Source organism: Lontra canadensis, unplaced genomic scaffold (genome assembly GCF_010015895.1).
Source record: "Lontra canadensis isolate GAN:19392208 unplaced genomic scaffold, GSC_riverotter_1.0 scaffold78, whole genome shotgun sequence".
Lineage (NCBI taxonomy): Eukaryota > Metazoa > Chordata > Mammalia > Carnivora > Mustelidae > Lontra > Lontra canadensis.
Genome location: NW_022631072.1, coordinates 6,941,675 through 6,960,961, shown reverse-complemented (window position 1 = coordinate 6,960,961; position 19,287 = coordinate 6,941,675). Strand labels below are relative to the sequence as shown.

Genomic DNA, 19,287 nt, shown 5'->3' with positions numbered 1-19,287 from the left:
TACAGAGTAAAATTTCCCTTAGCACCAGATATATTGAGTGTAGTTTAATTTTTTTAGCATGGCCTACAGAAATCTTTTACATTGTATCTCTTGCTCACTTCACCTCCTACCATCTTCCCATCATGCTTCTTTATATTCTAATCATACCAAACTGCTTGCTATTTCCTAAACTGCAGTATGTACTCTTGTATCTCTGTGTGTTTACTTATAGCATTCCTGCCAGATTGCCTTCCTCATTGATTCACCTGGAAGAGTTCGATTCATTTTTCAAAAGTCAGCTCAGTTTGTAGACCTTCTATCAATCCCCCTCTTAATTTCTCCAGATATATTTAGGACTCACTTTGAAGTTCTTTCTTCTGTGTTAATATTTTTCCAAGTGTGATCTCAGGATCACTTGCAAGAATCTTCTGAGGTGTTTTGTTAAAGATGCAGATCTTTGCAAAGGTAATAGTGGGAGTGGGGTGAATTGGCATTGGTGAGAGTCTCTGTAGGTGATATGCAGTATTTTTATATTCCACTCCAGTATTTTTAAATGAAAAATTTAAAACCTACACAAAGTAGCCGGAACAAATCTTCATGTGCCCATCACCTAGAGTTACCTAGATTTTGCCACATTTACTTCTTCATCCACCTGCCTCTTTATCTTTCCTGAAGTACTTTTTTTTTTCTTTTTCTTTTTTTTTTTTTTTCACTGCAGCACTTTTTTATTTTCCTCACACAATGACGCGTTGCTGGGGCCTAATGTTCTCACATGACAGTAGAAAACCAAAAATTTGTTGTCATCTCTTAAAGAATTGAGAATTGTGTACAAAAACCTTACATAAATTAAAAGGATGAATAAATTTACAGTTGTAAATTCTTTCCTGAAGTACTTTAAAGCAAATCACGTTCATCAGAGGTCATTTCCTCCCTGTGTATTTCAACATGCATTTTTTTCTTACATATTCTTACATACTCATTCAGCTGCAATGCCATTATCATAGTTTTCAAAATTAACAATTTCTTGGTGTCTCTAATAATACCAGTCAAAACTCAGATTCATCCATTTTTTTGAGAAGTATTGTTTTTGCAGTTGGTTTATTGGAATCAGAAGCCAAACAAGGACTGCATATTAAATGTAGTTGTTATGTCTCTGAATTTTCTTTAATTTATAGACCCTTCTCTCCTAATTGACTTATTGTAGGAACTGGGTCAGTTGTCATTCAAGATGTTCAACATTCTGGATTTTTCTGTTTACTTCCTTGGGGTAATATCTAACTTATATGTGTCATAGTTTCTATAAATGGAAGTTAGCTTTTGAGTCTTGATTAGATTTATTTTTAGCTTTTTTGGCAAGATTACACCACAGGTGGTGCTGTGGCTTTACACTGCATCAAGTTTGGCCTCAGTTTTAGTGATATTAACTTAAGATTGATCACTTAAGATTCACAAGTGATAGCCTTAGCCCTTCTTTATAAAAGATGAACAGTTCATATAACGGTTTCATCTGTTGGTGATTAATGTCTGAATTTATGTTGTTCAAGTTGCAGATGGGTGGTTTTTGCTCTGCATTCCTTTTACATTTGTTCTCTGGAATCCTTCTGTAAGGGAGAATTCCTCATCAAGTTGGGTTATTTGATTATCCCAGAGTATAGTTCTGACAGGAAAAGAAGAATGTATATTAATTATTTCAGGATTAAGAATTGGTGCCCCAGTTATTTCCAATGCTGTTTAATGAGTTTGGTATTTTTTAAAACATCATTTTGACCTCATTGGTTTTTATAGATTCAATGTATTTCACGAGTTATCCTTGCACAGGGGCCATGCTAATCTTCTCTGTATCATTCCGAATTTAGTAAATGTGCTGCTGAAGCAAGCACAGTCAGTGTCTTTCTGTTAGTTACAATAGATTTGGTTTTTGAATTAGCCCATATTTTGCAAGTGAGGAGCCTTTTCATGATATTCCTGTGTTTTGTTTTGTTTGTTACGACCCATTCACCTCTGAGAGCTTCCTTGCTTTCTGGTACAATAAGATGTCCCAGGCTTATAATGTCATTTACAATGTGGTTTTGAATGAAGGGTTAACTATGTATGTGTTTTAAAAATTCTGTGTGTGAATATTTCCTACTATAATTGAAAATTTCTTCAGATGGTATGAGATAGAACTTTTCAGTAACTGTATTTCCTATAATTTAAAGTTGTTGCTATATGTTAGCTGTATCTTTTTTCATCGCTTTTATTGTAAAAATTATAGTTGAAGTTATCTTTATTATTTTTGTACATGCATATTTTTTTTGGCCATATGTAGTAGTCCAAAGCTACTTCTATAGTGTACACAGGTTCTCAGGTTATTTATTTATTTATATTTTGTTCACATGGCCAAATATGTGATGAGTAGTTTTAAATAATTTTTACTTATTGCAGTTAATTCATCATAATCATTTAACATTAGTAAAAAAGAAAACTCTTGACAATTGGGACTAAGTTATTTGCAGATATCCATTAAAAAAGCCCTCTTCACATCCTATACTTATAACAGCTAATAGGTTAATAAGTAAATATATCTCATCCATAAAAACCCAGTAGTTAGGTAGTTTTGCTACTTGAGTATTTGAAACACTACTAGGAGAAATAACTCTCTACAGCCAAAAAAATTAAATAGAATAAAAATTTTAAGCCATTTGATAAAAAAAATTTCAGCTTTCGCTACATATAATACAAGAACCTTAAACTGAGGAGTTCAACTTGAATTTCTTATCTTTTCTTATCCTCTTCTTGGAGTGCGTAGGTGGCTCAGTGGGTTAAAGCCTCTGCCTTCGGCTCAGGTCGTGATCCCAGGGTCCTGGGATCAAGCCCCATATTGGGCTCTCAGCTCAGTGGGGAGCCTTCTTCCTGCTCTCTCTCAGCCTGTCTCTCTGCCTACTCTGTCTGTCAAATAAGTAAATAAAATCTTAAAAAAAAATCCTCTTCTAGTATTTACTGGCTAAGTTGGTGGTTCTCTCCCCCAAAATAGTTATCCAAACACACCTCCTCACCCACCTCCCAGTGTTTCTGCCTTGGTTTAGGCCTCCACTGTTTCTTTTTCCAGATCCCGTAGCATCCTTCCAACTAGTTTTGCTTCCTTCAACCTAATCTTCATTTCAACTTATTCTTCATACTGATACCAGAGAGATTCTTCCGCAAAGGGATATAATTATGTCAGTGTTTTGTTTAAATTTTTTTCAATTTCTTTCAATTATTCTATTTCCCTGGTAACTTCCCCACTTCTTAGGATTAAACACAAGTGTGCCCTTCCCAGGCTTAGCCTTCCCTACATGCGCTCTTTGGCCCAGCTCTTAAAGTTTTCCCAACATATCATTTGGTCTTGGCCTCTATAATTTTTTATATGCTAGCTTTTTTAGTAAAAGCCCTGCTTCCTAATGTGCTGCCTTTCACACCTTATTCATCCTTTATAAGCTGCAGTTCATGTGTGTTTTCCTTGGGGAGACTTTTGTTTTGTTTTGTTTCGTTTTGTTTTGTCTTTGTTTAAGAGAGGGTGCAAGCTGGAGGAGTGGGGAGGAGCAAGGGAGAGAGGCTCTTAAGCAGCCTTCACGCCCAACATGGGGCTTGATCTATGACCTAAGCCCAAATCAAGAGTTGGAAGCTTAACTGACTAAGCCACCCAGGCACCCGACTTGGAAAGACTTCTGATACTTCTGATACTCCTCATACCCATCTGCAAGGGTCACTCTTTTTTTTTTTTTTTTGTCTTGTCATCGCTGTACCTTAAAAAACTCCCATTTTAGCCCCATCACACTATGTTAATTCAGTTGTGTACATGTCTAGCTCCTCTGTGAGCTGAACTCTTTGTGAGGGTAGATGTTATGTCCTTATTCCTCTTTGCGTCCCCAGCAAATAAGAACTCTGGAAGAAAAAAATAAGATTGTTACATATATGGGACTAAAAGCTAATTAACAGTCTCCAAGAAATGAGAAAATATTTTTAGTCAACTTACTTATAGAAAAGATTTAAGTTCTCTGATTTGTTTTATTTTTGTCTCTTTTAATTTTTTTACAAAGGATTTTTGCTTTGATTTTTAAATCTATGAATGAGGAAAGATAAGCACCTAAAACATAAACTGTTGGCTAAATAATTATTGTAACACTAAGAAAGAAATGTAACAGTCCAAATCTTTATTTGCTGTGGCAAAGATTTTGAGAATATAAGTTTTATTTTGTATTCTGTTATATTTATAAATCAAAGTAGCAGATCTGGGCTCAAGATAGGATGAAATACACTCTAGAAGCCTTTCTAGTTCTTCAGAGAGCCATTAGCTAGAAAAGGCTATGAAAAATTCATCAGTTCAATGTGGTGTTTTCTGGCAGTTTACCCAGGGGATTGCTGAATACACTGAGAGGACTCCGGGATCTAACAACTAGGGATTGATACAGACCTGATCCCTTTGTTTTTTCAGATTCCGCAAAATCTGGCAATAATAGCCCGCAAAGTTGCTTCTGAATCTGTTAGAAACCAGTAGAGACAAAATGGACCATCTCTAAGATAGATGTAGGAAGTCTTTAAAGTACGTTTTTGTTTTGTTTTAAGTTTTATTTATTTATTTGACAGACAGATCACAAGTGGGCAGAGAGGCAGGCAGAGAGAGAGGGGGAGGCAGGCTCGATCCCAGGACCCTGAGATCATGACCTGAGCTGAAGGCAGAGGCTTAACCCACTGAGCCACCCAGGTGCCCCAAGGATGTTTAAAATTCACTGTGTCTTTTGTTGAGTAGGATGATTCTACCTTAAAAGAATTACTCACTGTCATGATCGTATAAAATTCTTACTCATGGCTATCATTAATTCTTTAATGAAGTTCTTACATCTGCTTTATTTAAATTACCCAATTATATTTTTAAAAATATATGAACTTTTTGATATCAGTAAATGTAAGTATAAAATATAATATTTTAAAAAACCGTATGTAAGGGAAAACCCACATCTAGTGTATAAACCCAGTTCTAAATGTTTATTATAATTGGTGTGTGTGTCTCTTTCTCTCTCACACACCCTATACACTTTCAGTGAGTATCAGCTATAGATGACTTCTGGAGGCTCTCATAAGATTTGGCAGGGTAACCTCTTCTGTATGGTCTTCAATAATTTGGACCATTTGACCTATTAAATACCTTGAATACCACTTAAATGGAATGGCACACTTTAGCTGTAACACTATCTCACAGAAAAGAAGTGTTTTTTGTTCTGTCTGTACGGGAAATGTAATACTACTTCTGTCTGCTCGCTAAATCTCTTAACAGCATCTTCCTTAAAAGAATAAAGAGCAAAGTCTGTATTTCAGGAATTGGTGTTCTTATCTTGAAACATTTACTGTTGTCCATGCTTTTCAGTTGGAGGTTTTAAAGTATTATTTTTTTAAGGAAGTAAAATAACTTATTAGTCTCTTGTATGAATGAACCTTGTGATTCTAATTTGACAGATTTAAGATATGGTAAAGGTTAATAGTTAGAAACTTAGAAGAACAGCTGGCATCATGCATTATTTTCTGTTTAAGCCTAATTCTTTGTGTGATTAATTTACCTAATAGGTTTTATTTGGCTATTAGTAACCATAAGTGAATAAAACAGTTTGAATTTAAATTTCTAAAATTTTATGCAGTATCAAGTTTGTTTAAACCATAGCATTTCACCACTCTAGTTATATACAGTTTTTTTGATTCTACATAATTATCTATTTTAGTTCTGTCTTTATATGTTGAATCGTTTCTCCTAAGGAGTTTATGCTCCGGGAATCATCCAAACTCTAGCCTTACCACTACCCCTTTTCAGTCTTAATTCTAAGAAAGAGATATTTTATCCCTTTCACCCCTGCAACCCTAAGGCTTTGAGTATACCATGAATGTCATGGATTTAGAGCGAAAAGTAAAGAGAATATGATTCTAGAACTAGATAAACAAGGCCCTGCCCAATTAGATTATCACTGTCCATCCAGTAGACAAGGGAACATGTAATTATAACTCAGTATGACAAACTGATAACAAAAATGAGGTATCCAGTACAAGCATTAGCAGAGTATAAGGCCCCTATAAGCAGAGACTGTTTTTGGTTTATCACTATGTATCCCACATTAACAGAGTCTGATACTTAATAGAGTCAATAAATCATTTGAATGAATGAGATTAATTCTACCTTAGAAAGAGGCAAGAAACAAGGAAGTCTTCCCAAATGAGGTGAGATCTGGGCTTTGAAAGTCAGACAGGCAGATAAAAAGGTAAGAGAATGAATGATAGGCATGGAGAACAGTGAGTAAAACTGCATGCCACGTTTTAGCAAACCGCATAGTCTGAATTGCTTCGGCATAAAGTGGAACCTGCAGAGCAGCTAGAGGCAGAGATATATTAGTGAAGAATTATGTTGTTTGCATGGGTTTCTTTGAAAAACAAAGAACATTTTTAAAAATAATCTGATTAATTTGCACTTCCCAGAACACTTTCTAAAATGTGTTCCTGAGGTACCTAAACCTCAGAGGGCTCTGATATTTTTAAAAGTTAATTAAATTTATTGTTGATTAAATATTTTTATTTTAATATTTTCTCTAGCATTTTAGCTGTATGTTTCATATTCAGTATATTTATAATTTCAGAAATTTTACTTTGTAATTTTGAATGAAAATGACTATACCTTTTCAGATTATAGAGCTTTATAGTGGTGCCTTTGCATTTATTACTTGTCAACGTTTATTAAAGTGTGACAGCATACTTCAAGCCAAGTGTTTTGTGGAAGCCCACTGTGTGATTAGATAAAGTTTGTGGGCATTTTCCTTTTGCTGATGGGGCTACTAGGACACTCCTCAGACTCCAAATTTGACAGTCAGGGGTTTAGTGGAAAGAGTGATGGCCCAGACACCGGGAGGCCCAGCTTCAGTATTTATAACATTCCTAGTATTTATAACATACCCATCCATGGGTATTTTCCTTTTTCTCATTTGCTAAATAGTGGGGCTGAGTTAAATGACTTCTAAAGTCCCTTTTATTTCTAAAATTCTGTGGGTTTTGTAAATCTATAGCTGTTTAGTTCATGTGATTCTGAAGCCTTGGACAGGAATGTAATCCCCAATTATAGCTACGGTTTCTAGTACAACATCTTGTGAAAACAGGGGCTGCTATACTGTGATTTCTAAAATATACTTTCATTTTGGGGCGCCTGGATGGCTCAGTCAGTTAAGCATCTGCCTTCAGCTCAGATCATGATCTGGAATCCCAGGATCGAGTCCTTCATCAGGCTCCCTGCTCAGCGAGGAGTCTGCTTCTCTCTCTAACCCTCCCCCTCTCATGCACTCTCTCTCTCTCACATGATAAATAAAATCTTTAAAAAATAAAATGTACTTTTATTTCTTAAATTTAGCTATATGTGTGAGATATAGTTTTCCTTTTTATAAGTACTTTTTTAAAAGATTTTTATTTTTTATTTTTTTAAGATTTTATTTATTTATTTGATAGAGACAGCGAGAGAGGGAACACAAGCAGTGGGAGAGGGAGAAGCAGACTTCCCACCGAGCAGAGAGCCTGATGCAGGGCTCCATCCCAGGACCCTGGGATCATGACCTGAGCTGAAGGCAGATGCTTAACAGACTGAGCCAGGCACCCCTTTATTTTTTATTTTTAAGTGATCTCTACACCCCACGTGGGGCTTGAACCTTACAACCCAGCAATCAGGAGTCACATGCTCCACTAACTGAGCCAGCCAGGTGCCCTGAGACATAGTTTTTCTTGTTAAGTACTTTTATAATTAAAAGTTCCTTTTTCTCCCCGAGTCATATTAGAGATTTTGATAGGATAGGTAGAGATATCTAGCAAGTGTTTGAGGTGTGTGTCTAAAACTCAGGAGAGAAGTCAGGATTAGAGATAGCTTTGCAGTCATCTGGATATAGTTTAAGATGTGGAACTAATGAGATTGGGGGAAAGAACAGAAGAAGGGAATAAACAAATGACAATAGAATCCACACTCGAGAGGTAGAGGAAAATAAGGAACTCCACAAGAAAATGGAAAAAGAAATAAGAGAGGTAGAATAGATTGTGTCACTGATGAGAAAAGAGAATTTTAAAAATGAAGACTTGACTGAGAGCCCCCCATGAAAAGTGTACCATGTGCTTTTAGGATTCACTGATAAATGAGGATGAATCAGCCATGAAGGGAAACAGAGAAGACAATTTAAGCCAATGGGTGCATGCAGTTCCATGAATAAAAATAAAACTTTTAAGCAGAATCAGACCTGAAATACAGAGAACAAACTAAACTGATGGTGGCTGGTGGGAAGGGGGTTAGGGGGATGGACCGGGTGGGTGAAGGGGAATGGGAGATACTTCTGGTTGTGGAATGAATAATCAAGGGAATGTGAGCACAGCATATGGAGTATAGTCAGTGATACTGTAGTAACGTGGTGACGGATGGCACCTGCACTGTGAGCATAGCATAAGGTGTAGAGAAGGTGAATCACTGCTGTACAGCTAAAACCATTGTAACCTTGTGTGTCACCTGTACTCATATAAATGAATTAACAAAACATTAGTCAGGTTCCAGTTTAAAAACAGAAAGGTGGGTTTGGTCTTGTAAAGTGTTGAAGGGAAGTAAGTTTACACTAGTTATATACATTAGTTAGAGTATGATGGCATGGAGAATACCAAGTGCTGAGCTGAGAAACATGAATTCTGGGCTCTAAGTCCAAACTAACCATTATTTTAATTGTCCATCCATTCAGTCATCTAACAGGGTGGAGAGATTGATAACAAATCACTTACAGTCAGGTTGGCAATTGCTATACCAGACATAACCAAAAATGATTGGACAAATGATTTAAGCCTTTTGGAGCTTGGTTTCTTCATCTATAAAACAATAATAAATTGCTTTAAACCTCAGACTTGATGAAACACTCTCCACTACAGTTGTGAATTGTTGTATTATCTGCCTCTAAAATATTTTTTAAATGCATATGTATGTATGTGTGTGTGTATATATATATATATATATAAAAAAAACTTTATTTAAGATTTATTTATTTATTTATTTGAGAGAGTACGTGGGTGCACACAAGTGGGGGAGGGGCAGAGGAGGAGAGGCAATCCCAAGCAGACGCCCCACTGAGTGCAGAGCCTGATGTAGGGCTTGATCTCTCAACCCATGAGATCATGACCTGAGCCAAAATCACAAATCAGATGTTTATCTGACAGCCACCCAGGCAGTCCTCTGTGTATGTTTAACATACATTTCAGAAATTCATTATGTATTATACTGTCTATTAAAATGTCCCCCTACACTGACGCTGTCATACCCTGTCTGCTGATGAAGTGTAGTAGGACAGACCATACTACATGCTCTTGGCCAGCGAGTACTGTGCACTTTCCTTCAAAGAAGGCTCTGCTGCTGTTCTAAAGTTGAACATATTTTAAAACATACATTGTCTGTCTCCTGGAACTGATTTTTCTGCCATTTTTTAAAAAAGATTTTATTTATTTATTTATTTGACAGAGAGAGAGATCACAAGGAGGCAGAGAGGCAGGCAGAGAGAGAGAGGAGGAAGCAGACTCCCCGCTGAGTAGAGAGCCCGATGCAGGACTCGATCCCAGGACTCTGAGATCATGACCTGAGCCAAAGGGGCAGAGGCTTAACCCAGAGCAACCCAGTTTCTGCCATTTTTAAGAGTAGGGAATAGGGGCGCCTGGATGGCTCAGTTGGTTAAGCATCTGCCTTTGGCTCAGGTGATGATTCCAGGGTCCTGGGATTGAGCTCCATGTGGGGCTCCCTGCTCAGTGGAGAGTCTACTTCTTCCTTTCCCTCTGCCAGCCATTCCTGCTTGTGTTTATGCTCGCTCTCTCTCTCAAATGAATAAGTAGAATCTAAAAATATAAATAAAAGTAAGGAATAGTTGCGACCCATAGTGAAGTGGCAAAGGATGCAAGTAAACACTATCATGCTGGTTATTAAAATGTGAGTTCTACAGAGGCTGTTGGCCTGATGGGCTCCAAAGAAATGGTTGAGGAAAATGAAAGTAAAGATTATTAGGTATTGTCCACAATAGCCAAACTATGGAAAGAGCCTAGATGTCCGTCAACAGATGAATGGATAAAGAAGATGTGGGGTGTGTGTGTGTGTGTTTGTGGGTGTGTGTGTGTGTGTATACATACACCCGATGGAATATTATGCAGCCATCAAAAAGTCAAATCTTACCATTTGCAATGTGGATGGAACTAGAGGGTATTATGCTAAGCAAAATAAGTCAATCAGAGAAAGGCAGTTATCTTATGATCTCAGTGATACGAGGAATTTGAGAAACAAGACAGGATCCTAACAGAAGGGAGGGAAAAATGAAACAAGGTGAAACCAGAGAGAGAGACAAACCATAAGAGAATCAATCTCAAGAATAAAACTGAGGGCTGCTGGAGTGAGGAGGGTGGGAGGGATGGGGTGGCGGAGTGATGGACTTTGGGGAGGGCATATGCTGTTGTGAGTGCTTTGAATTGTGTAAGACTGATGAATCACAGACCTGTACCCCTGAAACAAATAATACATTATATTTTAATTTTAAAAATACCCAAGAAAAGATTATTAGGCATTTATGAATGAGTGACCACCAAGTTACCTTCCTAAAGCAGTCACAGATTGTCAAAAGTGACCATTTTGTGTCCTTTGATATAAGGTGACTTTGTATTCAGCAAGCATTTATCAAATTTGTATTGTGTGTCCTGCACAGTGCTAGGTGCTGGTGTTACATTGGTGAATCAAAGAAAGCCCCTGTTGGATTTTATCATTTAGTAGGGAAAAGAGAGTGAAACAAAGGCCAGAGAACCATGGGAGGTCAATTTTGCCCAAGGAGTATATTGAGTAAATGTTCTAACCACCACTGGTTCTTGATGGAAACCATATAAACTGCATCTTTTATTCCCAGCTTAGTCTCTCCCACCCTCTCTGCACTCCCACACTTCAGGGTAAGTGTGGTTTAAGAAAAAAAAACATATTGAAATTTGCAGTTAGGTATCTGAGTCTCCAGGGGCATGTTAAAGCATATATGATGTATGTGGCTGGGAAAAAGGTTGAGAGCTCCAGACTTCTGGATCATGACATTTAGATCTGTACTTGGAAGCCAGATCATGTTCTTGAGTACAAATCTACATTTTAATTACTTTGCTTTTTGTTCATAGGTCCAGGGGCAAGTTCATCCGACTCTTGAGTCTAGTGATGATGCTCTTCAATATGTTGAAGAATTAATTTTGCAGTTATTAAATATGCTATGCCAAGCTCAGCCCCGAAGTGCTTCAGATGTAGAGGTATGTTAAATTTTGTCTTGTATTTACTTCATACACACACACACACACACACACACACACACACACACATCTAATCTGTGTACTTATTCTAATACCAGTGAAAGAGTTTGATCTTCAAATTCACAAAATTTATACGTGGTATTAAAAAAATGAAGACTGGATTTATTCTAACTTTGTATTAGGTATATGATAACTTGTGTATGTTTTAGCTGTCCCTTTATTCCATGATTTCCTTTTCTTCTGGAAAGAACTTTCTTGACCTCCAAACCCTACTTCTTGATGCAAGAATTTTATACACACACATAGCTTTAAGAGTGGAATATGTTCAAGTGTTTCTTTTGTTTTTAAAGCCAACTGTCTTTAAAAAAACATTTCATTTAGGGGTGCCTAGGTGGTTCATTTGATCAAGTGTCTGACTTTTTATTTCAGCTCAGGTCTTAAATCTCAGAGTTGTGAGTTCAAGCCCCACTTAAACTAAATTTTAAAACAATTTACTTAAGGTCAAATCCTACTTAAATTTAAAAAAATGTATCAGTTGAACTTGATCTTCACTTGATACTTCACATGTATTTTAGATAGTAAGTGAACTCTTCCCACCAATTGGAAGGAGAAGGAAACATAAAAATCTAGGAAGTTTTTCAGTCTCTTACCAAGATGACATGGCCCTGTCCTTTTAGGGTTTCTGGTTTGGAGGAAATACAGATAGGAATATGGGTAATAACATTATGTGATATGACATGCATAAAGGGTATGTGGGAAACCATAAAAGGAGCAAGCTAATCACATAGGTGTTGGGGCTTATGGATTAGCTTCCCATGAGAGGCAAATGAAGGAGTTATAAGTCTGAGAAAAAAAGAAAGAAGGTTTGAAGGTTCCAACTACAGAAAAATGGGAGATAGAACTGGAAATACAAAATATTCTGGTAATGATGAGGATCATTTGACTTTAATAGCCTTGAATGTATCCTGGTACAAATCTTTAGGTTTCTCTGACATATCTTTTGCAGTACGCAAACGTGGGCACAGGAAAGGTAGTTGAGTTGAATGGTATTTCACCATGGTGGATAGACAATGGAACAGTAGGCCAGGGAATGGGGCAAATTGATAATAGCAGTGCCTCATAAGCTTTCAGAACACAACACACATAAGATTGTAACAAAGATTTTATCACAAACAGTGGCTGGGTAGGAGATATATCTAAATACCCCAGGCCCTGCTTCATTCCCCAGGGGGCTGAGGGATTGATATTTGGGCATATCCAATGAGAAATTTCTGAAAAGAGGATCACAAAACCCAAACTGGAGAGGAAAAAAGGTGAAATATAATAATGGCTGCTATATGAGTGCTTGCTATAGTATCATGCACTGTTCTAAACACTTCTATGATCTGTGTTTTATTTAAAGTTGGGTTTTTTTTTTTTAAGATTATTTATTTATTTATTTGGGAGAGAGAGAGAGAGAGAGAGAGAATGGGAGAGAGCATGAGAGGGGACAGGTCAGAGGGAGAAACAGACTCCCCACCGACCAGGGAGCCTGATGTGGGGACTTGATCCCGGGACTCCAGGATCATGACCTGAGCCGAAGGCAGTCGCCTAACCAACTGAGTCACCCAGACACCCTTATTTAAAGTTTTTTTTTTTTTAATTTATTATTTTTTAAAAAGATTTTTATTTATTTATTTATTTGTTTGAGAGATTGAGAGAGAGAGAGAGAGCGTGAGCACGAGCAGGCGGAGTGGCAGGCAGAGGCAGAGAGAGTAGCAGGCTCCCCGCTGAGCAAGGAGTCCGACGTGGGACTCGATCCCAGGATCCTGGGATCATGACCTGAGCCAAAGGCAGCAGCTTAACCGACTGAGCCACCCAGACATCCCTTATTCAGTTTTCAATAACCCCATGAAGATGGTGCTGTTTTTTCCCCCCTTACTAGAATGTAAACTCCAAGGTTACTTTCCTTGCTGACTGCTGAATTCCTAGCACCTAGAACAATGTCTGGCACTGAGAAGGCACTCAGGAAATACATGTTGAATGAATAAATGTGGAAACTGAAGCACAGGGAGGTTAAATAAATTGCTGTTGCCCAAGGTCACAGCTAATAAGTAGTGAAGCCAAGACTCTAACCCAGAAAGTCTAAGCGTTTGGATGCACATTCCAACTCAGCCATTCTGCCAGGAGAGGGCAAGCAAACTGGAAGAAAACACGCAGGGAACCAGTGTACTGGATTTCCCAGTAAGGTCAGAGAACTGATAACACTAGAATACCTGAGTGAGAGAATTAAAAGAATAGATTGGGATCAGAGACAAAGTTGTTGGAATTTAAGATTTCCTCAGTAACACAGTTACAAAGCAGGATGTGGCCATGTCATGGCAGCTGGGCTAGAAGCCAAGGTCCCCAAGATGAGGTATTCAAGGAATTAAGAGGTCAGGGTATTTTATATGTCCTTAATATAGATGATAAAGTCACACAGGATGATGGCAAGATTTTACATGACCCAGAAACAGCTTGGGTAGTGGAAAAGATGTTAAACTTACCGTCAAGAGGGTTTTGGGACAAGGGCAGTTTTTGCTCTAGAAGTCTTCAGGGGAGATCCAGATTTTCCGCTGAAGCAAAGAGATATTTAAATACATTGTATTACGGGTGTTGTGGATATAGAAAAGATTGTGTACAACAGAATAATAATTCACTTTGATTTCTTAAGTAATTCAAAGTAGGTTTCATACATTGTTATCCCATTTTTCCCTGTTGAGTTATGAGGTCAGCTATCTTGTATTCATGATTTCCTGTAAGCATTTAATTACATTGGGATTCAGAGTAGATGTTGAATAGAACTGGTTGCCTGACTCTTTTCATGAGCAATTCCAGTTCCAGTTGCTCTTTTGGATCCTAATTAGGTTCTGTCGCAGTATTTATAATATGCAGCACCCAACTTTGTGCCTACTGTATTAGAATAGGGCTACAGATCTCATCTTGCTTATCCTTCTGATGTTAGATGCCATTCCAGGAATTTCCTGGTTTGATTACATAAGAAACTCAAATTCAGCTTTTTCTAGATGTCTTGTACTGTATACCTGTGTTCATCTAATTTCCTCCTTTTAGTTAATGTAGAAACTAATATATAATTTCCCAATATTGAAGGAGAGCTCCATGAATTCTTGAAAATTACTGAATCTCTGCCTTTTTACTTGTGCAGATTTAACCAATATGTTGTAGGTCCTCAAGACTCTAAATAATAAAGGATATTTCATAGCTTCTTAATACTCAGAAAACTTCTGAGATATTGAAGATATATGTTTACCCTATCCCCTTTCTTGTTATTTTTAAGCACTTAATCTGGACCCTTAAAATAGACATAGCCATGTGATATACTAGTGAGCTGGCTTTGGGATTGGGAATGTTAGGGAAGAGAATATATGACAGTAATAGAATCAGACGGAATAGCAGTCTGTTGTGTAATAGGCATTGTAATTTCAGGGTACTGTTAGTACATATTTATGTCTTTACAAGACCCTGTAGAGTAGTTATTATTCTCCTTATTTTATATGTTAGACAACCCTCAGAATTGTAGAATAGATTTTTTTAAAAAGTGGAAACCTGGGTCTTTTCCATTCAATAGTCAAATACCCTTCTTGTGCCATTCCTGGAGGGTTATTTCGACAGGAATATGAATATGCAGCAATATTTAAGTGAATATAATGGTGTCTTAGATTCTTTTATCAGAAAATAGTTTTCATTTTTCTCATTCATTAGGATTTTTATTTCTTTAATGTTTAATTTCTTTAATACATTTACAGAGCTTTCTTTTAAAATAATAAGGGCCATGAATTTTACAAGCCCTTCAAATAAATTTTGAGGTAAGAGAGAATTCATCAAAATTTTCTTAAAAATTTGAGGGCCAGGGGCGCCTGGGTGGCTCAGTGGGTTGGGGCCTCTGCCTTCAGCTCTGGTCGTGGTCCCGGGGTCTTGGGCTCGAGCCCCGCATCTGGGCTCTCTGCTCGGCAGGGAGCCTGCTTCCTCCTCTCTCTCTGCCTATCTGCCTGCTTGTGATCTCTGTCTGTCAAGTAAATAGATGAAATCTTAAAAAAAAACACAAAACACCATAATTTGAGGGCCATATTAAAAACTACACTTAAAAAAATAGATCAGTCTGAATTAGTGCAACATATAACTTTTTAATCTTTCTAAAGAATACATTTTGATTAAACTATAAACATTATTCAGAGTAGAATAGCAATTCTTGCTTGATATTTGGCCCCACAGGGATTTGTGGGTTGTTTTTTTTTGTTTTGTTTTGTTTTTTTAATTTTATTTATTTATTTGACACAGAGAGAGAGAGAGAGAGAGTGAGAGAGAAATCACAAGTAGGCAGAGGCAGGCAAAGAGAGAGAGGGGGGCAAGCAGACTCCCTGCTGTGCAGAGAGCTCGATGCAGGGCTCGATCCCAGGACCCTGGGATCATGACCTGAGCCGAAGGCAGAGGCTTACCACCCAGGCACCCTGGGGATTTAATAGACTAAAAATGAGTTTTAGTTGCCCTATAGTTTTAGGAAAATAAATACTTCAAAAGTGCTTGAAAACTGATGGATTATAGACATATTTATAATCTAGCTTATATTAATTAAGAGTTTGGTAAATTGTACTACAGATAATCATAGACTGTGAACTATCATAGTCCAAAGGAAAGGGATTTCATTTTATTGATGTGGCCAAAATTCATGCCACCAGTATTTGAGTATCTATCTGTCAGGCAGTGTTCAGGATGAATAAAGAAGCATTTATAGGAGTGCTCTGGTAATGTAGAGGAGGAGTATGTATTATTTGTTTCTGTCTTTTCAAAATAGTTTATTTTTAGGAGATAGGTATAAAATTGCTCCAGTCTGGTTTATGCTCCCTCTGCATTTTCTATATTTAACCTTTTTTAAAAATAGAAGTAAAAAATAATAGTATTTTTTCCATGTACCTGGTAAAGTATCTTTTATTTAATTTCTTTTTTTTCCTTTAATTTCTTAGGTCTCATCCTTTCGTAATTGCACTTGTTCTTTCCCTCTTTCTCTCTGGTTAGCTAGACTGATTTCCATGTGTCAATAATTTTCCTCTTTCCCTTCCTGGCTTCTGTGTCCTGTATTTAACCAACTTTCATTTCTTATGGGACTGATGCATTTTTCTTCTCATTTAATTCAGGCTTTCTTGGGCTAATTAGATTTTTTTTTTTTTCCTCTGAGCTATATTCTAAAATTTAAAAAGTTTGTTTTACTTTTCCATTCATTTTTTTGTTAACTTCTCTTCCTTCACATCCTAAAGAATCCTTATAATTTCTAAGAATGTTCTATTAACATTTAGATTTCCCAAGTAATTTCTCTATATTTTTACCTTTCTAGGATCCCTTCCCCAAATTCTCCCATAGTAAGCCTTTATTACTATTAATAGGACTTTAAAAGTACTTGCAGGTCTGAATATTTGCACTGAAGTACGTGAGTGGGAATTTTTACAGGTCCTAGAATATTTGTGTTGGAAGTGATTTATAAGGATATCTATTTAGACCCTTTTATTTTGTAAAGGAAAAGACAGGATTCTATTAATAAGAGACTGCAGAATCTCAAACCTATCTCTGTACCTCAGATTTTTCCCAAAGCCACTAGATATTGATGAAGATGGAATTTCTCATTTCAAACACATGAAATTATTAATCTTAAAGTCTCAGAGTAATAGAATTCTAATTCATGACTCTTTCATTGATCATTCCTCCTTGGCTTTTTAAAAAACATTTAAAATATGTAAAATAATCATAAAAATTTATTTTGCTCTGTTAAATTTGACACTATAAGAGATAAAGTAATTCTTTCAAACTTGACAAGGCACTTTTTTTTTAAACTCTTACCAGTCTTTTTCCATACATTCTGACCCTGTTTGTTACCTCCTAAGTAAGTTTAAAATACATTTTTCATCAATAATATTTTCTCTTTCTTGCCTTCTCTTTTATCATTTCTGATTTTCTTTCCCCTTCTTTCTCAAAACAATAGATAAACTTGGAACTAGGTGAATAAAACCGAGATGGGAAGGGATTGCTGTTGTGTTGCTTCTGTAATTCCACCAATGACTTTTTTTCCCCCAAAGACATATGTGCAGTATATTTAGAATTGTCATATTGAGTTCAGCTTCTCTTCTCTTCTGCTTTTCTTTCACCACTGTACATCAGTGCTTTTTAAGACTGTAGGTTATGACTCCTCAGTCAGTCATAAAATCACTTCAGTGCATTGCCCAACTAACGTTTTTGAAATGAATAGTTAAGTATCAGTGCATTGCATATTAGGGCAGGTTCTGTTTTATGAACTTTGTTCCAGTTTAGTATGTGTGTGATGTTTAAGGATGTAATGTAAAATGTATTAAGAATTTATTATTTCTTACTGTGAGTTGAGGAAGAGGAAAAAAAAAAATTAGCAACCCACAGGGCCATCCCATTGTAAGGTTTGTACTATGGTTCTACCCATTTAATTAATTACATGAAACTCATCACTGAAAATTTTAATTAGAAGCCATAGTTAAGTTAGTCCTAAGTCTCTTAATTGTTATTTTTGGATTAGCAAGTCATTTCCTGGAAAAAAGGAAAATAATTTTTGCTCTGGTTGGTCCTTTCCACCCTTTCCCCCTTCCCTTTTCTCCTTTTTGCCTGCCAAACTCGCCCCAATATTTTGGACCTTCGTATTGCCTGTATTATATGAAGGTATACTGTCCTGGCAGATAGGTTTTCAGCTAGGCATTTCAAAAAGTTTTTAAACTACTTTTGTGTAAGTATAGTAATTTCTTTCAATACACCTCTTAATTCCATTAATGAGAATTGAAACAATCACCTCTTACGTTTGGCAGCTGATTTAGCCTTAAACATAGATAATTGTTCTTAATGTGTCCTAGATCCACATTTTTCCCCCAGAGTATCACATGGCAGTCTTTTTTATTGTCCACTTTAATAGCAACTGACAAGTTTTTATTTAGACTTAAAATCAGTGATGTTTAATTTTATTTAATAGTTTTTACATACTACTAGTTATATACATGTGTTTAAATTATGTTAATAGCGACCTCTGCTGGTTTTAACTATGGTATCCTGAAAGTGGAATTCTAAAACTTGAGAGAATGGTTTGAAATGAATTACATTAATGTATTAAAGTAGGGAAATTCAGCTTTTATTTTAATGTGAGTTCCTTCACTTTCAGCAGAAATTCTAAGCAAATAAGAGGTAGAAATTAAAATAAACTATTTTGTTAAAAATTAATGATCTTTGAAGGATTCAAACTCTAATGATGAGCTACAGTGTATAAAAATTACTGTTACCAATGTAAATCCTTGATTTCCATGATGTGCAAATAGTTTTGAAGTCAGGTATTTTTGCATGATGAAAAAGTAAAGAAAAAATTCTTAGAGATTTCAAGTACAAAATGCCACTTGAGATTGTGATTGTTGTTGAAAGAACAAATGAAGGAAAATTGGATTTAGATCTTTGCTTATTGAACTTAGGTCTTGTTCCTTGAGATTTTATATAAGCAGTGCTTATTCTAATCATTCTTGTCATTAGCTCTATCACAGTGAAGCTGAAATTCAGAATGTGATTTTCCCCCTAGATAATACAAGGGATATTTAGTCTCTTAATTGCCTAAGTAAGATACTAATACATTGACAGCTATAGTTTTCTCTTAGCTTAAGTATGTTTGCACTATAAATTATACCATATGTGAAAAGCCTGCTTTTGTGATTCTTTGACTTTAAAAGTAAATTGTAAGTGAAGAGCACTATTTAATATATTTGTTACTTAGTTGTTATTTTCCTATTTTCCAAGGAACGTGTTCAAAAAAGTTTCCCTCATCCAATTGATAAGTGGGCAATAGCTGATGCCCAATCGGCTATTGAAAAGAGGAAGCGAAGAAACCCTTTATCTCTCCCAGTAGAAAAAATTCATCCTTTACTAAAGGTAAAGCTGAAATACTGCCTTCTTGCCTTTGAAAAGCAAAAT

General features: G+C 36.4%; 1 protein-coding gene and 1 non-coding gene across 3 annotated transcripts in view; one reads left to right on the top strand and one right to left on the bottom strand.

Moving 5' to 3' along the window:
• Nucleotides 1-19,287, top strand: part of SOS1 (SOS Ras/Rac guanine nucleotide exchange factor 1) — a 149,225-nt gene that overhangs the window by 53,359 nt on the left and 76,579 nt on the right. For both annotated transcript variants that reach the window (XM_032881959.1, XM_032881960.1), the window contains exons 2-3: nt 11,167-11,292; nt 19,114-19,245. In XM_032881959.1, coding sequence (XP_032737850.1) covers nt 11,167-11,292; nt 19,114-19,245 — 258 coding nt within the window. The remainder of the gene's footprint in view (nt 1-11,166; nt 11,293-19,113; nt 19,246-19,287) is intronic.
• LOC116881905 lies at nt 1,751-1,859 on the bottom strand. The gene has a single exon (XR_004385523.1). It is a non-coding gene; the product is annotated as a U6 spliceosomal RNA (small nuclear RNA).